The 15,504-nt window shown below is 41.2% G+C and overlaps 2 protein-coding genes across 3 annotated transcripts in view; one reads left to right on the top strand and one right to left on the bottom strand.

Annotated features, from left to right (window-relative positions):
- Positions 1 to 15,504, top strand: part of gabra5 (gamma-aminobutyric acid type A receptor subunit alpha5) — a gene marked incomplete at both ends in the record, with an annotated part of 84,465 nt that overhangs the window by 56,527 nt on the left and 12,434 nt on the right. For both annotated transcript variants that reach the window (XM_080735378.1, XM_080735377.1), the window contains one exon: positions 9,972 to 10,115. In XM_080735378.1, coding sequence (XP_080591504.1) covers positions 9,972 to 10,115 — 144 coding nt within the window. The remainder of the gene's footprint in view (positions 1 to 9,971; positions 10,116 to 15,504) is intronic.
- gabrb3 (gamma-aminobutyric acid type A receptor subunit beta3) overlaps positions 1 to 15,504 on the bottom strand; it is a gene marked incomplete at both ends in the record, with an annotated part of 147,973 nt that overhangs the window by 131,470 nt on the left and 999 nt on the right. The window lies entirely within an intron of this gene.

The raw sequence follows: 15,504 nt of genomic DNA, 5'->3' as shown, positions 1-15,504 counted from the left end.
TCTGTTTGTGTTCATTATAACAGCCACAGGAAAGATACATTGTTTCAGATTGTTCCAGAGTATCCATTTGCATTGGAATGCACCCATAATAAAGACACAGCAGAGGCCTGTTCTGCTCTGTCCTGTTATTTTACTATTTATTAATGAATGTCACTAATACAATACAGGAGAAGGCAGATTTCTCTACTAGGTTTTATACTGTGTGATGTGGTGGACATTTCTGTAGATTACGAGTTGAGTGGGCAATATCCATGTCTAGGCCACATATATTGTTATGGTAATATGCTTAACTACTTAGAAACTGGCACCCATTGGTCATTATCAATTGAATAGGCTGATCCCAAATTAATGCTCTATTTCCCCTAGAGCAGCTACATGTCTCAAATAGATAAAATAAATGATAATTGTCTGTTCTGTGAAAGATAAGAGTATGTTATAACTGTCTGTCCAATGGCAGCTGTGAGTTAAGTCACGTTCTGTGTTCCTTTAACTTAACTCTTTGAATTAGCTTGGCTCTCTTTTTAACTCATGAATGCAAAAGCAGTCTTCTAAAGTAACCATAACAATGAATTTGCCTTTTAAATAATGTTAAACCACAAAGTAATAAAACACTTGGCTTCAACTCAAAATAGTAACCTTGACTTAATGTCTAGTGAACAAATGGACTCTTTAGCTACAAGAAAAGGCACACAATAACTCCACACAACTGAGTTTTATATAGAAATAAATATTTATAGAGCATGTAAACAGCATTTAGGTTCAAAGCCTGGGCTGTGAAAATACCCCTCTTCCTTCAGGAATAATATCACAACACTGTAAGTGCAAAATAAAATATATATAATCTTCCCACAGTTAATATTAAAATAATAAACACCCATTAGACGTCTCCCTTTGAGTCACTTAATGACAGACAATTATAATAATTTGTGGGCCTACACACACACTCACACACACACAAAAGCCAGCAAAATGAACTACTACCTAAGTTAACCTTAACTTGTGTCAGACTTGAATTCAAATGCAAGAGCAGCTTTATATAAATGTAGTAGTAGTAGTAGTAGTAGTAGTAGTAGTAGTAGTAGTAGTGTTATGAGAGGGAAGGTGATTTGTTCAGACTAGCAGGGACTTAGGTGGGACAGTTAACAAAGCATTATCCAGTTTCTGTCTATTGTTGATCCCTCCCCCCACCACCACTCTGATTGGTCCATCAGACTCATTGTGAGTATTTAACATAGTTCTGCTTAGCTCCATGACACAGTCATGACACAGTTCCAGGTGTGCAAGTTCCTGAGGCTGAACTCTCTTCTTGACTAAAGGTGAAGTATAAATAGATAGATAGATAGATAGATAGATAGATAGATAGATAGATAGATAGATAGATAGAAGATTGATGCACCAATTGATGCAGGTTAGAGTTGTCCTATCTAAAAAAAGAAGGTAATATTTTAATTTTCCATCAAAAAATACATACAATAGAGATCCAATTTGTTTTTTTTAGATTGATAGGGTACTATTGGCAATTATAAAATACCAATTGATGCAGGTTAGAGTTGTCCTATCTAAAAAAGAAGGTAATATTTGAATTTTCCATCAAAAAATACATACAATAGAGATCCAATTTGTTTTTTTAGATGGATAGGGTACACTTGACAATTATAAAATACCAATTGATGCAGGTTAGAGTTGTCCTATGCAAAAAAGAAGGTCATATTTGAATTCTCCATCAAAAAATACCTACAATAGACATCCAATTTGTTTTTTAGATGGATAGGGTACAATTGGCAATTATAAAATACCAATTGATGCAGGTTAGAGTTGTCCTATGCAAAAAAGAAGGTAATATTTGAATTCTCCATCAAAAAATACATACAATAGACACCCTTTTTTTTTTTTTTTTCACGGAGAGCAGACAGCAGACGTCTGAAGGGGAACACACACTAGACACATCGGCCGCACGGAGGCGCCGCGTCAAAACATACGGCCCCGTTATTTTCAATGAACTTGACTCCGCTCCGAGTTCCAGCCAGACGCGGTAGCCTCCAAGCCACGTCTTTGGGATCAAAGACGCGATTGTAGTGTCCAAGCCCCGTCTTTGGGCTCAAAGACGCGGTCCAAGCCCCCAAAGACGCGATTGTAGTGTCCAAGCTCCGTCTTTGGGCTCAAAGACGCGGTCCAAGCCCTGTCTTTTGGCTCAAAGACGTGATTGAAACGAGATTCGCGTCTGGAGCCGCAAGAAAACGTGTTTCACAGTGCTTAGAAATAAAGAGTGACTGAGGCGGGGATCGAACCGGCAACCTCCGGTCAACGGGGCGGCCGCTCTAGCGACTGAGCTAAACGTTCTGCTCTGTGCCATGAATCCAGGCAGATATAACCTGCCTTTTTTTTTTAAATGCTAAAAAAAAAAAGAAATGAAAAGATATATTTTCGCACTAAAAACGTTATGACACACTATAATGCCGACAATATGGTAGAATATAGCATGTTCCATTGACAATAAATAATAGTAAAATGTATCTAATAGATACAAGGACAGCACACAGCAGACTTTGCGGGTTACATGTCTCCTTTACGGCCACACCGAGTTCCAGCCAGACGCGATTCCAAGCCTCGTCTTTGGGATCAAAGACGCGATTGTAGTGTCCAAGCCGCGTCTTTGAGGTTAAAAGACGTGATTGAAACCGAGAATCGCGTCTTGAGCCGCGGTTTCGCGTCTAGAAGACGCAAAGACGTGATTGAAGTGATTGAAACCGAGAATCGCGTCTTGAGCCGCGGGAGCTCCGTCCTGGACGCAAAGCTGCGTCTTGACCGCTATTTAAGCACGGACGCGGCATCAGACGGGTCATAAGACGCGTCTTCAGACGTGGACGCAGAGAGTCAGCGGCTGTCTCTCCTGAACTAGACCATGGAACATAATAATACACAACATAGAAATACACCAGTAAGACTCCCTAATCGGGAGATAAGCGACCGTCAGGTCACAGTATACACAAAGATGCCTGTAAGTGGCATTGGTTCCACCCACAAGTTTGTACGACAAACGGTTGATGAGTAAAGCCAAATAAAGTTTCGGCCAATCAGAGGAGGGGACAGGGCTAAGTTAAACCAATTAAGGTGAAGGACTCTTAATCAAGTCAATTGATACCACCCAGAAGTTTTTACGACAAACGGTTGATGAGTAAAGCCAAATAAAGTTTTGGCCAATATGGGGAGGGGGCGTGGCAAAGTTAAACCAATGAAGGTGAAGGACTGTTGGAGCAGCAGGAGTCGGTGGTCCCCGGGAATTCCCCGTGAGCAGCACAGTTGGGGTGTTGATTTGGTCACTTTTGCACTATTTCCCGGCGGTGGCAGAAAGACAAGTCAGTTACAATGCGTTACTGTGACAACTCTGGCATTCCTATTTTGGGCATGTCATTATAGTGAAAATAGCTAACCTACAAGACCACAACGGATCATAACCATTATGAGCTTGTCGATTGGCAATTTGTGCTATTTTGTGAAAGTGAGGCCTCTGCACTCTGTAGTTTTCGTGTCCTACCGATTATTTGAAGCTGGGTCCCCCTCGCAAATGCTGGATTTTTTTTACCACAGAGCTAATAGAGCACACCTACTTTCTCGGGAGAAATTACATTTTGTAGAAAAGAAGTGAAGGTCCACACTGTCTAGAAGCTCCCCCAATCAATGTATTGTAGTCAGCGGGATAAAACATAAATTGAATAAATTGATTTGGGAAGCTTCTAGACAGTGTGCAGACCTTCACTTCTTTTCTACATTTCTGATTTTTGGTCTAGCACCCGTCACAGTCTTTTTGGATGTGCGTGTATCCACCGACAGCTTTAGATTACATGTTGTACCACGTGTTAACCAGCAGTGGTCCTACCCGACCACTATGTAAATGCCTCAATGGGAAACAAGATGAATTAGAATAATATTGAGAAAGAGTCAATGCGATCAGAGTGGTACAGTATGTTAGATTTCAATGGCTGATTCTTCTGCTGAAAAATATAAACTCGTGAAAAATTCACATGGCCCTAATATGGCAACACCACTGTCCGTTGCACCTCACAAATTAGTACCATTGCATGAGATGTAACTTTAAAGTGTCCGTGTGCCACAGAGTCCCTGAAAGAACAGCCTGCCCAGGGCCCTTCATGAGGCTCCGTGAGGACTGGACTGAGACAAAGCAGGGTGTCTTTGGGCTGATAATCCCAAGTGAGGTCAATCTAAATTGCTGTGAAGTCATCTAACACCACGGTTATGTAGGATTAATGCAGTGCTGGTAGATTGGATACTTTGCTGAAGTGGCAGGGAGAGAGAGAGAGAGAGAGAGAGAGAGAGAGAGATAGAGAGAGAAAGAAAGGAAGGGAGACAATGTTTTTACGTGGCTTGTTTTTTTTTTTTTCAGATTGCTTGTTCTGGTCCCTGTGAGAATAAAGGTCTTTGCACACTGCTGCGTTTTTCGGGCCAAATATCGGAGTGAATTTCGGAGTGCGTGAATAAAAAAATCAACCTCACATTATGTCAATCACGTTTGCACACTGCCGCCCGTTTCGTATTTATTTTCGGACCAGGTTTGATTTTTTCCGATTTTCGCAGCTGTCGCACTGAGTCCCTTGCTCTCTCTCTCTTTCCTCTCTCTCTCCCTGCCTTTTGGATTTTGGATTTCCAAAACGCAACGAAAACACGCAGTGCAGTGTGCAACCACCTTAAGGCTTACTTTTATGGTTAAAAGGAGGCGGAAGGATTATGGGGTTAGGGTTACTGTATGTTCAAGGGTGAGGGGTAGCTCCGTTTTGAAACCACACTCTCCACTATTAGTTCCAGATCAGCTCCGGCCGAGATCTGCATGACTTTTAATTCTGCACATTGTATCCAAAAAGTAACGGTAGTCCGGTAAATTTGAATTGCTTATTTAGTCAGATTGTGGCAATGTGCCATGTTTTCTCATTCAACACCCGACCGCGAGTGTCTGTACTGCTGCCAACGCGACTTCAACTTCCTGCAATGAGAACATGGCATAGGCTGACTAAATAAAGATTTAAAACAGTTGTTCGCTTAAATGTTACTACACTACTACTATATTACTACTATATCTGTCTTTTTTATTTTTTTTATACAATGTGACAAAAAGGTTAATAATCGCCGGGGCTTGATGCAGAGGAACCTCATCATGGAGCTAATAGTGGAGAGTGAGGTTCCAAGCACAGCTACTGTAGGTGAGGGATTAAGGTTAGTGTCTTGACTCTCTTAAGAGATTAGTTATACTGTAGACCATGGGTCTTCGATGTTTTCAGGCCAAGGACCCCTTATTTGAGAGAGAGATGAAGCAGGGACCCCCCACAACCTTATCATAGATTCCATTTGGTTTCATCGTTTGACAGCACAATCGTCAGTGTATTTTGGATTTGTGTCAATTTGTGTTTTCTGATTGAGTGAACAAAGTAAATGTGAGGTCTCAGTGTTGTCCCTCAGGTAACAGCCTGGCTAAACATTGAAACATTAGTAATCATGTTTTATATTGTAACAATCATCACTGCAATTCATTATGCAGTATGACAGTGCATAAACATTGCTTTCTGTTTCTACAATTCTGAGCATCCTGTGTGTAAAGATTGACCCATACATACGTGACTGAGTTAAATTGGCACTCAGGATATTGCAGTACAATTAACTCATTAGCAACATTGCACTGCTATGTTGTAACCCCAACGTTAACATAAAATCAAAGATAGTGGAATGACTCAAAGGGAAATGTTATTTTAGAGGGAAGACAATAACACAACCGAGACTGAGGACTACAACTGCAGGACTCTAGGGACTTGAGCTTACAAATCTCCCCACTCATAAATTGCTGCCTACAGAGCGAAGTGACGTAAGTCACACTTTTTATGATGCAATCAGATCCAACTTCAAGTGTTTTCCTCAAAAGCAGCGCTGCCAGGATAACCTCTGTGTTTGATCAAAGACAGTGGATCAAAGTGGGCTTTCACGATCACAGTCTCAAAGCAATGTCCTGGTTAGAAACGTCTTTGAGATTCAAGGCTGCTGTATTGTAATGGCCATGGCCCCGTGTGAATTGATGTCAGGGCCTTCAATCCATGGAGACTAGTCCATACCTAGGGATGCATGCACCCCATTTATGTGCAGACTTGGGTGCGCAACCATGACTACAACCTAAATCCATTTAGGCCTAGAATTATTGAATGCTTTAACTATTGAAAAATAGCAGATGTATACAAGCTCACTGCGCAGCACCGAGTGCCGCGCTGCGAGCTTGTAGATCTGCTTTTTTTTTTTCAAGTCTTTGAATAATATATCTATTTAAAAGCAAACTTTTGTAACTCAAATATTTGCTTCTGGGGGATCCCTGGAACAACATATTTTGAGATGGGGGTCTGCGGCCAGGGGCGGAGCTATAGGGGAAGCAGCCGATGCAGTCGCATTAGGGCCCGGGGGGGAGGAGGCCCGCCACCGCTCCGGGGAATAAAAAAATAAATACAATTTAAAATTTATGCCCCTCTTGATGAGTGCTACTGATTGCCCAATGTGATCAGTTGCTTGAGGACAGCTGTGTCCTGTTTACTTTTAGCGGTAGGCATGAAGAATTTTCTCTCTTCAGCCTGTGAGTGAGACCTGCCGTCTTTTTGTGGTGAAAACCTCACATTGGGGCCCGGCGGGGGGTCGCTACGCTACTCTCTGCGGCCAAATACCTGTAATTTTGGGGGTCCTTGACATGAAAAGGTTTGAGAACAGCTGATTTAGAGGAAGGATTTAGAAGTCGGGTCAAAGATCGGGTTAAAGATATTCAAAAATAGCAGATCTGCTTGTATATCTGCTAGTTAAAGCATACAATGATGGTTAAAGTGGTTAAAATCTTTGAGGGTTAAACCACTGATCCATCTCTATCTCTCTCTCTCTCTCTTTCTCATGTAGACAGATAGATCTACCTTTCTTTTTATAACAGACTAACAGACTTTACTTTGACTAGACTTTACTTTATTTAAAAACATTTTCAAATATATATATTCTTTTGTAACATTTTTGGAAAAAAAATGCCAACTTCACACACAGAGGTGCCCACTCATCCTTGGTGCTCACCTATCCTGTTACCATTTTAAGTCCATGGAAATACATAAAAACATACTGTCAATGAGGAAAAAGCTGTTTAATTCACAACATAATGTATAGAGGGTATGCGCATGCATAAAGTGAATGGCAAATCGAGTGGCAAAGTGAGTGGCCAAGGTGGTTTAACGTTGTTTAATGCTATCAGATAGGACTTTTCTGTTTGGATGTATGGACTGTCAAGGCCAGAAAGTAGTTTTTTGCCACTCAGTCAGTAGGCGTTCCCACATAACTTCCTGGTATGATGATGATGATGTCACGCGGATACCCTCTATTGCCATTTGAATACATGTTCAGCCCGGGACTAATCAGAGTCACTGAACATGTTAGAAGATAGGGATGATGAGTCAGAGGGAATTAAGAACTCAGAAGGGGTTTAAGAATCTATTGACAGGAAAGAGGCAGAGGAGAAAGTGGTGCAATCATCTTTGACAGGGCATAAGACCAAACTGAGGGGGCACTATAGCTTCATCGTTCGTGTCCGTGAAATTCCTGCCCTGACACACAGATGGATATCTTGGTTTTATACTAGGATAGGATATTGTGTACCAGTTTACTTTGGGCAAAGACATCACCAACATCCAAATGCCAAATCAAGCTGCTGTTTCTGGGCAAGGTCTCGCCAGTGGAACACATTACAATGTTCAATAGATGTCTTTATGGGCAAAACCACTTTGGTAGTGGTTTAGGTGGTGTAGTTACCTTGTCATGTCAAAAATAACAAAAAAAAAATCTCCATTGACTAGAAATTCATAATTCAAAATATGCTCCTCATTGACTTACATTGTACGGCAAAACTGCTCTGATGCGGGCTCTTTTAGCCCGTAAATGAACACGAACAAAGCTGATTCTGACAATATCGTCGTTGTCGGGTGGAAACCTTGTATGTCCAAAACCGTTCGTTTTGTATTTTTCAATAGCTTTGTGCGACGGCTTTGTATGATGAAGCAGGGCTTTACTTTGTGAAAAAACAAATACATTTGAAACTTGGAAATACAAGGTTTCTGCCCAACGATATGGAATAATAACAATTTCAACTTTCAGCTTTGAGTTTGTTTACGGGAGCTCCTCCTGAGTGACACAGGAGCTACAATGAAAGTCAGTTAAATGATCAATGTCTAGTCAACTGAGAAATTATTTTAGATTTCTTGCCCACCTGGAGTTGGAGTTACATCATGGTAACTGCACAACCCAAACCTCTACCAAAGTGGTATGCATGGATTGTCTGCTGTTTATGTTATGCGCCATTATTAACAATATTCTGCAAAGGAATTGTTCTCATACTTTTATATCGCAACTTCTGACTATGACCATTGACATAGATGTACCGGTATAGAGAGATAGAGGTAGATAAGACACATGTACTCTACTTTAATAGCAAAGGCTTCTTAATTAAACGTGTGAACAATGAAAAGTGCTTATGTGGCCCAAAATGTAATAAATACCTTCATGACTCTGAGCACAATGACCCTGGTCATAAGATTCAAAGTGCCAGTATTTTATTTTCAGTAGCTACTCTGTAATTAGGTTCGTCATTTTATTATTATAACGTCACAAATTGTGTTTGTTATTATTTTTGACTATGCCTCATACTGCCAAAATCCATCGGGTTAGGGATATACGTATATATGTACATTATACAGTACAGTATATGTATATTATGGATATATATTATGTACTATATATACGGTACACACACACACACACACACACACACACACACACACACACACACACACACACACACACACACACACACACACACACACACACACACACACACACTAAAGATAGATAGATCTTGCTTTCTTTTTATAGACTAACATAGCTGTATTGCAGCTTTAATCCAGTATGAATGAAAACGTCAAAAATACCGTTCTCATCATCACAACAAACCAGCGTCGTCTTCCGCAAAGAGCAAATCAATATCACTTATTTAACCCTCGCCCTTTTAAACTGATGCCTCCATTTTTGCCTTATAAACACTCTCTCTGTCTCTCTCTCCCTCCCTGTCTGTGCTGTCTAATCGCTTTCTAAAGCACTCAGCGCTTTAGCATCCAAGTTGAATGGAACAGAGTAATTGCGGGCCTGCGGGCTGCATTCCCTGACGTAATATCATAATAGCGTTATACACATTAAGGGCGCTGATCTTACTGACTGTAATTTCCTGATGTTTAAAAGGGGGGGAAAAAAACGTGCTGCTCGGTCGCTCATGTGCACGTCATCTCTCTCTCTCTCTCTCTCTCTCTCTCTCTCTCTCTCTCTCTCTCTCTCTCTCTCTCTCTCTCTCTCTCTCTCTGCCGCATGAATCAAAACTTGTTCCAACAATGGAACAAGGGGGGAGCGCTTGTTTTCGGTGGAGATGACGGAGGCGCGCCGGCGTTATATTATGAACACAATCCGATCTAGCTATAACAACAATCATGACATAGGCTATTTATTATAATCACTAATTCACTGTCAAGTGTCTTTAATTAGTAAAAATAGTCATATAAAAACAAGGACAAATTGTTCTGCCCACATCAAACCAAAATGCCTAAACTACTGTAAATGTAGGCCTATTATAACTATGATAATGGTTCTTAGGGTTCTTAACGTTCGTAAATCCCAATTATTAAGTATAATACTTGACCTTATAAATATAGAATGTTTATGATTATTTCTTGTGTTATATGTTATGAAACATCGCATGTAGGCCATAACCTACACGAGTGAGCTCTCGGCACCTCCGCACGGTCCAAGCCAATACAACGGAGCGCACCCTACCTCCGGTTCAGCCAATCACAAGCTTCCATTGTTGGAACCGGGATGCTGTTTTGATACACGCCTCTCTGCCTGTGTGTTCTCAGATGCCTATCCAGTGTCAGAGGTGGTCTACACGTGGACTCAGGGAGCTGCCAAATCCGTGGTGGTGGCTGAGGAGGGCTCGCGGCTCAACCAGTACCACCTGATCGGCCAGACCGCCGGCACGGAGGACATCTACACCAGCCGAGGTACGGTTACGCCCAGGGGCGTCACACCAAATTCTGGGCCCTGGGTACAAGGATTCACTGTGGGCCCCCCATGAATGACCACGATCTCAAAATATTTCGTTCCAGGGACCCCCAGAAGCAACATTTTTGTTCGAAATGTTCGCTTATACATATATTCAAAGATTTTCACACATTTTCACAACTTTTCAAAAATAGCAGATCTACAAGCTCGCAGCGCGGCACCGAGTGCCGCGCTGTGAGCTTGTATATCTGCTATTTTTCAATAGACAAAGTTATAAGGGCCCCACTACCTTGGGCCCCAGTAACTCAGTCCCACTTTCCTACCCCTTGTGACGCCCCTGGTTACGCCCCGTGGTGGAAAAAGTACTCACGTGTTGTACTTAAGTAAAAGTATCAATACTGCAATGTAGAAGTACTCCGTTACAACTAAAAGTCCAGAAACACAAAATGTACTTGAGTAAAAGCACAAAAGTATTTGCATCAAGATGTATTTGAAGTACCAAAAGTAAAAGTACTAGTTATGAAGAATGTCCCGTCAAAATTGTGTGAAAGTCTTTTGAAAATAGCCGATCTACAAGCTCACAACGTGTCGCGAAGCGACACGTTGTGAGCTTGTAGATCGGCTATTTTCAAATAGCCGAGTTTAAAAAGGGTTCAAGTGGTAAATATATGTTTTGTAATAATAATCAAAATCTACAAAGTAACTAGTAACTAAAGTTTTCAAATAAAGGTAGTGGATTAAAAGTACAATATTTGGATCCAAGATGTATTGGAGTAGAAGTAAAAGTATTGGAAATTGGAAACACTCAATTAAAGTACGAATACCTCAAAATTGTTTTTTTTTTCCTATTGATTACTCACGCCATAGAGACTTGAGTTCAATAATATTTTTTTGTATTTGTCGCATTCCTTAGACAAAAAATTGATTATAGTAAATTGGGCAACTTTGATGATGGCGAGGGCCACTATATTTCCACCTTCACTCCAGAGGGCCACAATGCATATTGCTACGTCCTAGTTTGTCATTCTAGTATCTCATACAAAAGAAGCAAAAATAGCAGATCTACAAGCTCTTGTAGATCGGCTATTTTTGCTTCTTTTGAATTAGAATCCTGAATATATATATATACTGTATATATATACAGTATATATATATATTGTTATTTTTGAATTGGAATCCTGAAATGTAACATTTTTATTTAATTTCAAACGCATTTAGTTATATACTCATGTTAACTTCAAATACATTGGACATAAAATAAAATACATTTTAATACGACTATACTAGTCATTAAGCTACTAATATAGACTGACGGAATTAAAGCAGGTCATGTTTGGAATTGTAACAGCTGATATCAATAATATATCAGTATTCCGGTATTAACCTGCGGGCCGCATTAAGTGAAGGTGGGGGCCGCATGTGGCCCCCGGGCCGCCAGTTGCCCATGTATGATATACAGTATTGGGCTCTAGAACAATCAGTTTGGGTTGATATTCGTGACCAAATAATATGTCACCGGCCGGTTGGCAGACCACACCAACAGAACGGTGTTCAGTTAGACGCCAGAACCACTAGTATTTCAACAATAGCCCAAACTACTCTCTAGTCTACAAGCTTGTTCGGCTATGTTCACCAACTACTGTACAGTATGCCGGGCTATATTACTTGTTAACACCCATGGGGCCAAACTCGTTCAGTAACGAGACAAGGCCACTGGAGGTCGCTGTGCCAAAACTCATTTGTCTCGTTGAGAGACGAGACAAAGGGTTAACTTTGCAGCGTGCAGCTGCGCGCATGTTGTGTGCCCTGTGAAAGACCCTGGTCCATACGTCATAACGTGACTCGCACAGAAGAAAGAAAGTGGTGCGTCTAGGCTGCATAGACTCCCATTCTATGCTGAAACATAAAAACAGCTTTATCTATGAATAAGGTGCAAAGAACGCCAGGGAAGCAGAGATCTGCTTGTTTTCACGGCGACACTATAACGCGATGGTCGGCCGCGTCGATAAATGGATTATCTTCCTCAATTGTCAGCGGACACTCACGTGCACACGCACAAAGCTTCCGAGGCTCTTCAAAATAAAGCGTAAGTGAACGGCGGCACCAGCAACAGCTAGAAATATTAGAAACCTTGGCTCCCATTGTGTTATTAATACAAACCAAACAAAGAATTAGTGTATAATTTTACATGAATAATGCAGGTATGAAATTCAGACCATCTGAGGTGAAAAGTGTTATGCACATCAAACAATACCTCACCTCAGTATCCCACCCTGATCACCTGGTAGATCATAACGAGGTGGTTTGTCCACACCTGCTACACAGCGACCCGGAGGATCACCACTAGGGATGGAACATTTCATATACCGATTATTGTGACAAAAGTCACAAAGTCACAAATCGTGATTTGTGATATTATCGCGATAATCAAAATCCATTATCCTGGGGCGGAACATCTGCAAACAAAATTGCAGATCTACAAGCTCACACTGCGGCGCAACATGATGTGTTGTGAGCTTGTAGATGGGCATTTTATAGAGAGTGGAAAAAAAGACTGTATCAAGTACGTACTGTATATTATAAGTACCTTTTACCAATTATAGGGTTTAAGTGGTACCGGATATGCAGCTCTGCAAATAAAAGGTGAATTGATCCCAGTGCACGACGGGAGGACGATATCACGATCAATTAAATCTCCACGATACGATTATCGTGAGTGTTTTTTATCGCCATAAACTATAACATCGCTTATCGTCCCATCCCCAATCAGCACCTCCGAGCGCCCAGCACCATCATTTAGCTCTGCGGCCAACTTTGTTATTGTTGTGCTGCGTGTCACCTAAAGCTGGTGTGAGGAGAGAGAGAACGTTTTCAAATCAAGCCGCACGGAGACAACAAATGAATCGCAAGGATTTGAGACTGCCTCCCACACACAGCCAGCTGTCTCCATGGGCTGTGAGGGAGGAGAGAGAGAGCAGGGTGTCAGTTGGGTATGGCAGGGGTATGCAGCAGCCATACCCTGGGTCCAGGGGGGAAATAAAAGTTATGTTTTTTTCTATCTGTGCTGGTTATTATGTTGTTAAGTTACAGTAAAATAACTACAAATGCAAAATGTAACAAAATGGTCACTTTAAGAAGGTATCATAATTATATTCTCCACACTTGTATTCTCCCCATCTTGACAGAACGGTATATTCCCAGGTTCCGCAGGTCAGCTGCACAGGTGCAATGCATTATTGTTCATTGTGGCACGTTTACTAACAAGCCAAGTTTAGCTGCACTTGAACAACCGTTCCAGGCTGCCATATCCAGCCCAAGAAACCGTAGAAACGGGGGAAAAAATGTACTTCTTAAAATAAATGTATCATGCCTGTTGCTAAGGTATGGCAACATGACTGGTGTCTTCGCGCGCGTGCAAGACACCAGTCATGTTGCCATACCTTAGCTTTTTCTGACTTGACGCCACTGAGAGAGAGAGAGCGAGAGAGAGAGAGAGAGAGAGAGGGAGAGAGGGAGGGGGTTGTGGGGGGGAAATCACTTATCCCCCGTCTGAGCCAATGGGTCTGCAGTGCAGGGTTAATCCAAATGCAGGCCCATCAGTTGTGCTTTTACCGAGTGACGTCACCGAGCCCTGGGATTGGCTGCCGCGGGTGGACACACACACGTGGGGGAAGCCGTGTATGTGTGTGTGTGTGTGTGTGGGGGTGTGGGTGTGTGTGTGTCAGTGGTGGAAACGGTACTCAAATGTTTTACTTAAGTAAAAGTAACAATACTGCAATGTAGAAATACTCTGTTGCAAGTAGAGGTATGGAATTCAAAATTTACTTGAGTAAAAGTATAAAAGTATTGGCATCATTAAGTACTTAATGTACCAAAAGTAAAAGTACAAAATGTTTGAAAATAGTATAAAATATATACGGTTATGTATGTTTTATAATATTATAATTTATACCTGCAAAGTAACTAATAACTAAAGTTTTCAAATAAATGTAGTGGAGTAAAAGTTCAATATTTGGATCCGAGATGTAGTGGAGTAGAAGTAAAAGTATTGGAAATTGGAATTGCTCAAGTAAAGTACAAATACCGGTAACTCAAAAGTGTACTTAAGTACAGTACTTAAGTAAATGTACTTAGTTACTTTACACCACTGGTGTGTGTGAGCGTGTGTGCGTGTGTCTGTCTGTGTGTGTGTGTGTGTATGTGTGTGTGTGTGTGTGTGTGTCTCTCTGTGCTTGTGTGTGTGTGTGTGTTTGTTTGGAGGGGGGGGAGCGGCATCTGCTTAATACTGTTATGTAAAGAGGTATGATAATACACTTTTGCTGCCTGTCAGAGGAGAGGTTATTATAGGGTGTTGGGTCTTTGGGCATATAATGCTGATATGTTACTTTAACCCATATCTGCCAAGCCAAGATGTTGGCGTGGGGTACGGCGTATATTTGCACTCGGCGTTCAACAGCTGCTAAGTCAGTCAGTCTGTCCACCGTGCCTTTTTTAAAACGCAATCGCGCCGCTAAAGGTGTTCGCCGGGGTCCTCCCTGGTGGACGCGGCTCTGGAGTGACGGTGAAGTCAACATCCTTCCGCCGAATAAAGATTCCCATCCAGGGCTGTCACAATTAATACATAATCGTCTAATCGCAATTAATTGACATAATTGCAATTATTTTGTGATAATAGTCATAATCGTTAACATGTTGAAAATGTTTATATATGTTCAAACGTTTTAAAAATGTTGTGGAAATAGCCGATCTACAAGCTCACAACGCGTCGCATCGCGACGCGTTGTGAGCTTGTAGATCGGCTATTTCCACTATCGATGTTCTTTTTTAAGTATAAAGTTGTCAAATATGTCAGTAATGTCTTTGTATATTTAGGTTATGTGTCGTATCTGCCATGTGCAACTTCAAAGCCTACAAGCCAAACAGAAATGTAATTGTCAACGACAAAAACACAATTAAATCGTTAATCGTAATCATTTGAGAGAAAATGGATCGTCATGTAAAATATCATAATCGTGACAGCCCTACTCCCATCAGACTAAAAGTACAAAAGTATTGGCATCAAGATGTACTTGAAGTACCAAAAGTGAAAGTACTAGTTATGAAGAATCTGTCTAAATTGTGTGAAAGTCTTTTGAAAATAGCAGATCTACAAGCTCACTTGTGAGCTTGTAGATCGGCTATTTTCAAATAGCCGAGTTTAAAAAGGGTTCAAGTGGTAAATACATGTTTTGTAATAATAATCAAAATCTACAAAGTAACTACGGTAGTAACTACATTTTTCAAATAAAGGTAGTGGAGTAAAAGTACAATATTTGACTGAGACACACGTTAGCCATGTTTCTCTGTCTCCCATCTTCCTCTAAACGCCCACCTGTAACCACAACCCCT

The sequence above is a fragment of the Nannobrachium achirus genome (genome assembly GCF_963921795.1).
Source record: "Nannobrachium achirus genome assembly, chromosome: 1".
NCBI classification, from domain to species: Eukaryota; Metazoa; Chordata; class Actinopteri; order Myctophiformes; family Myctophidae; genus Nannobrachium; species Nannobrachium achirus.
This window is presented reverse-complemented; position numbering and strand designations above follow the sequence as displayed.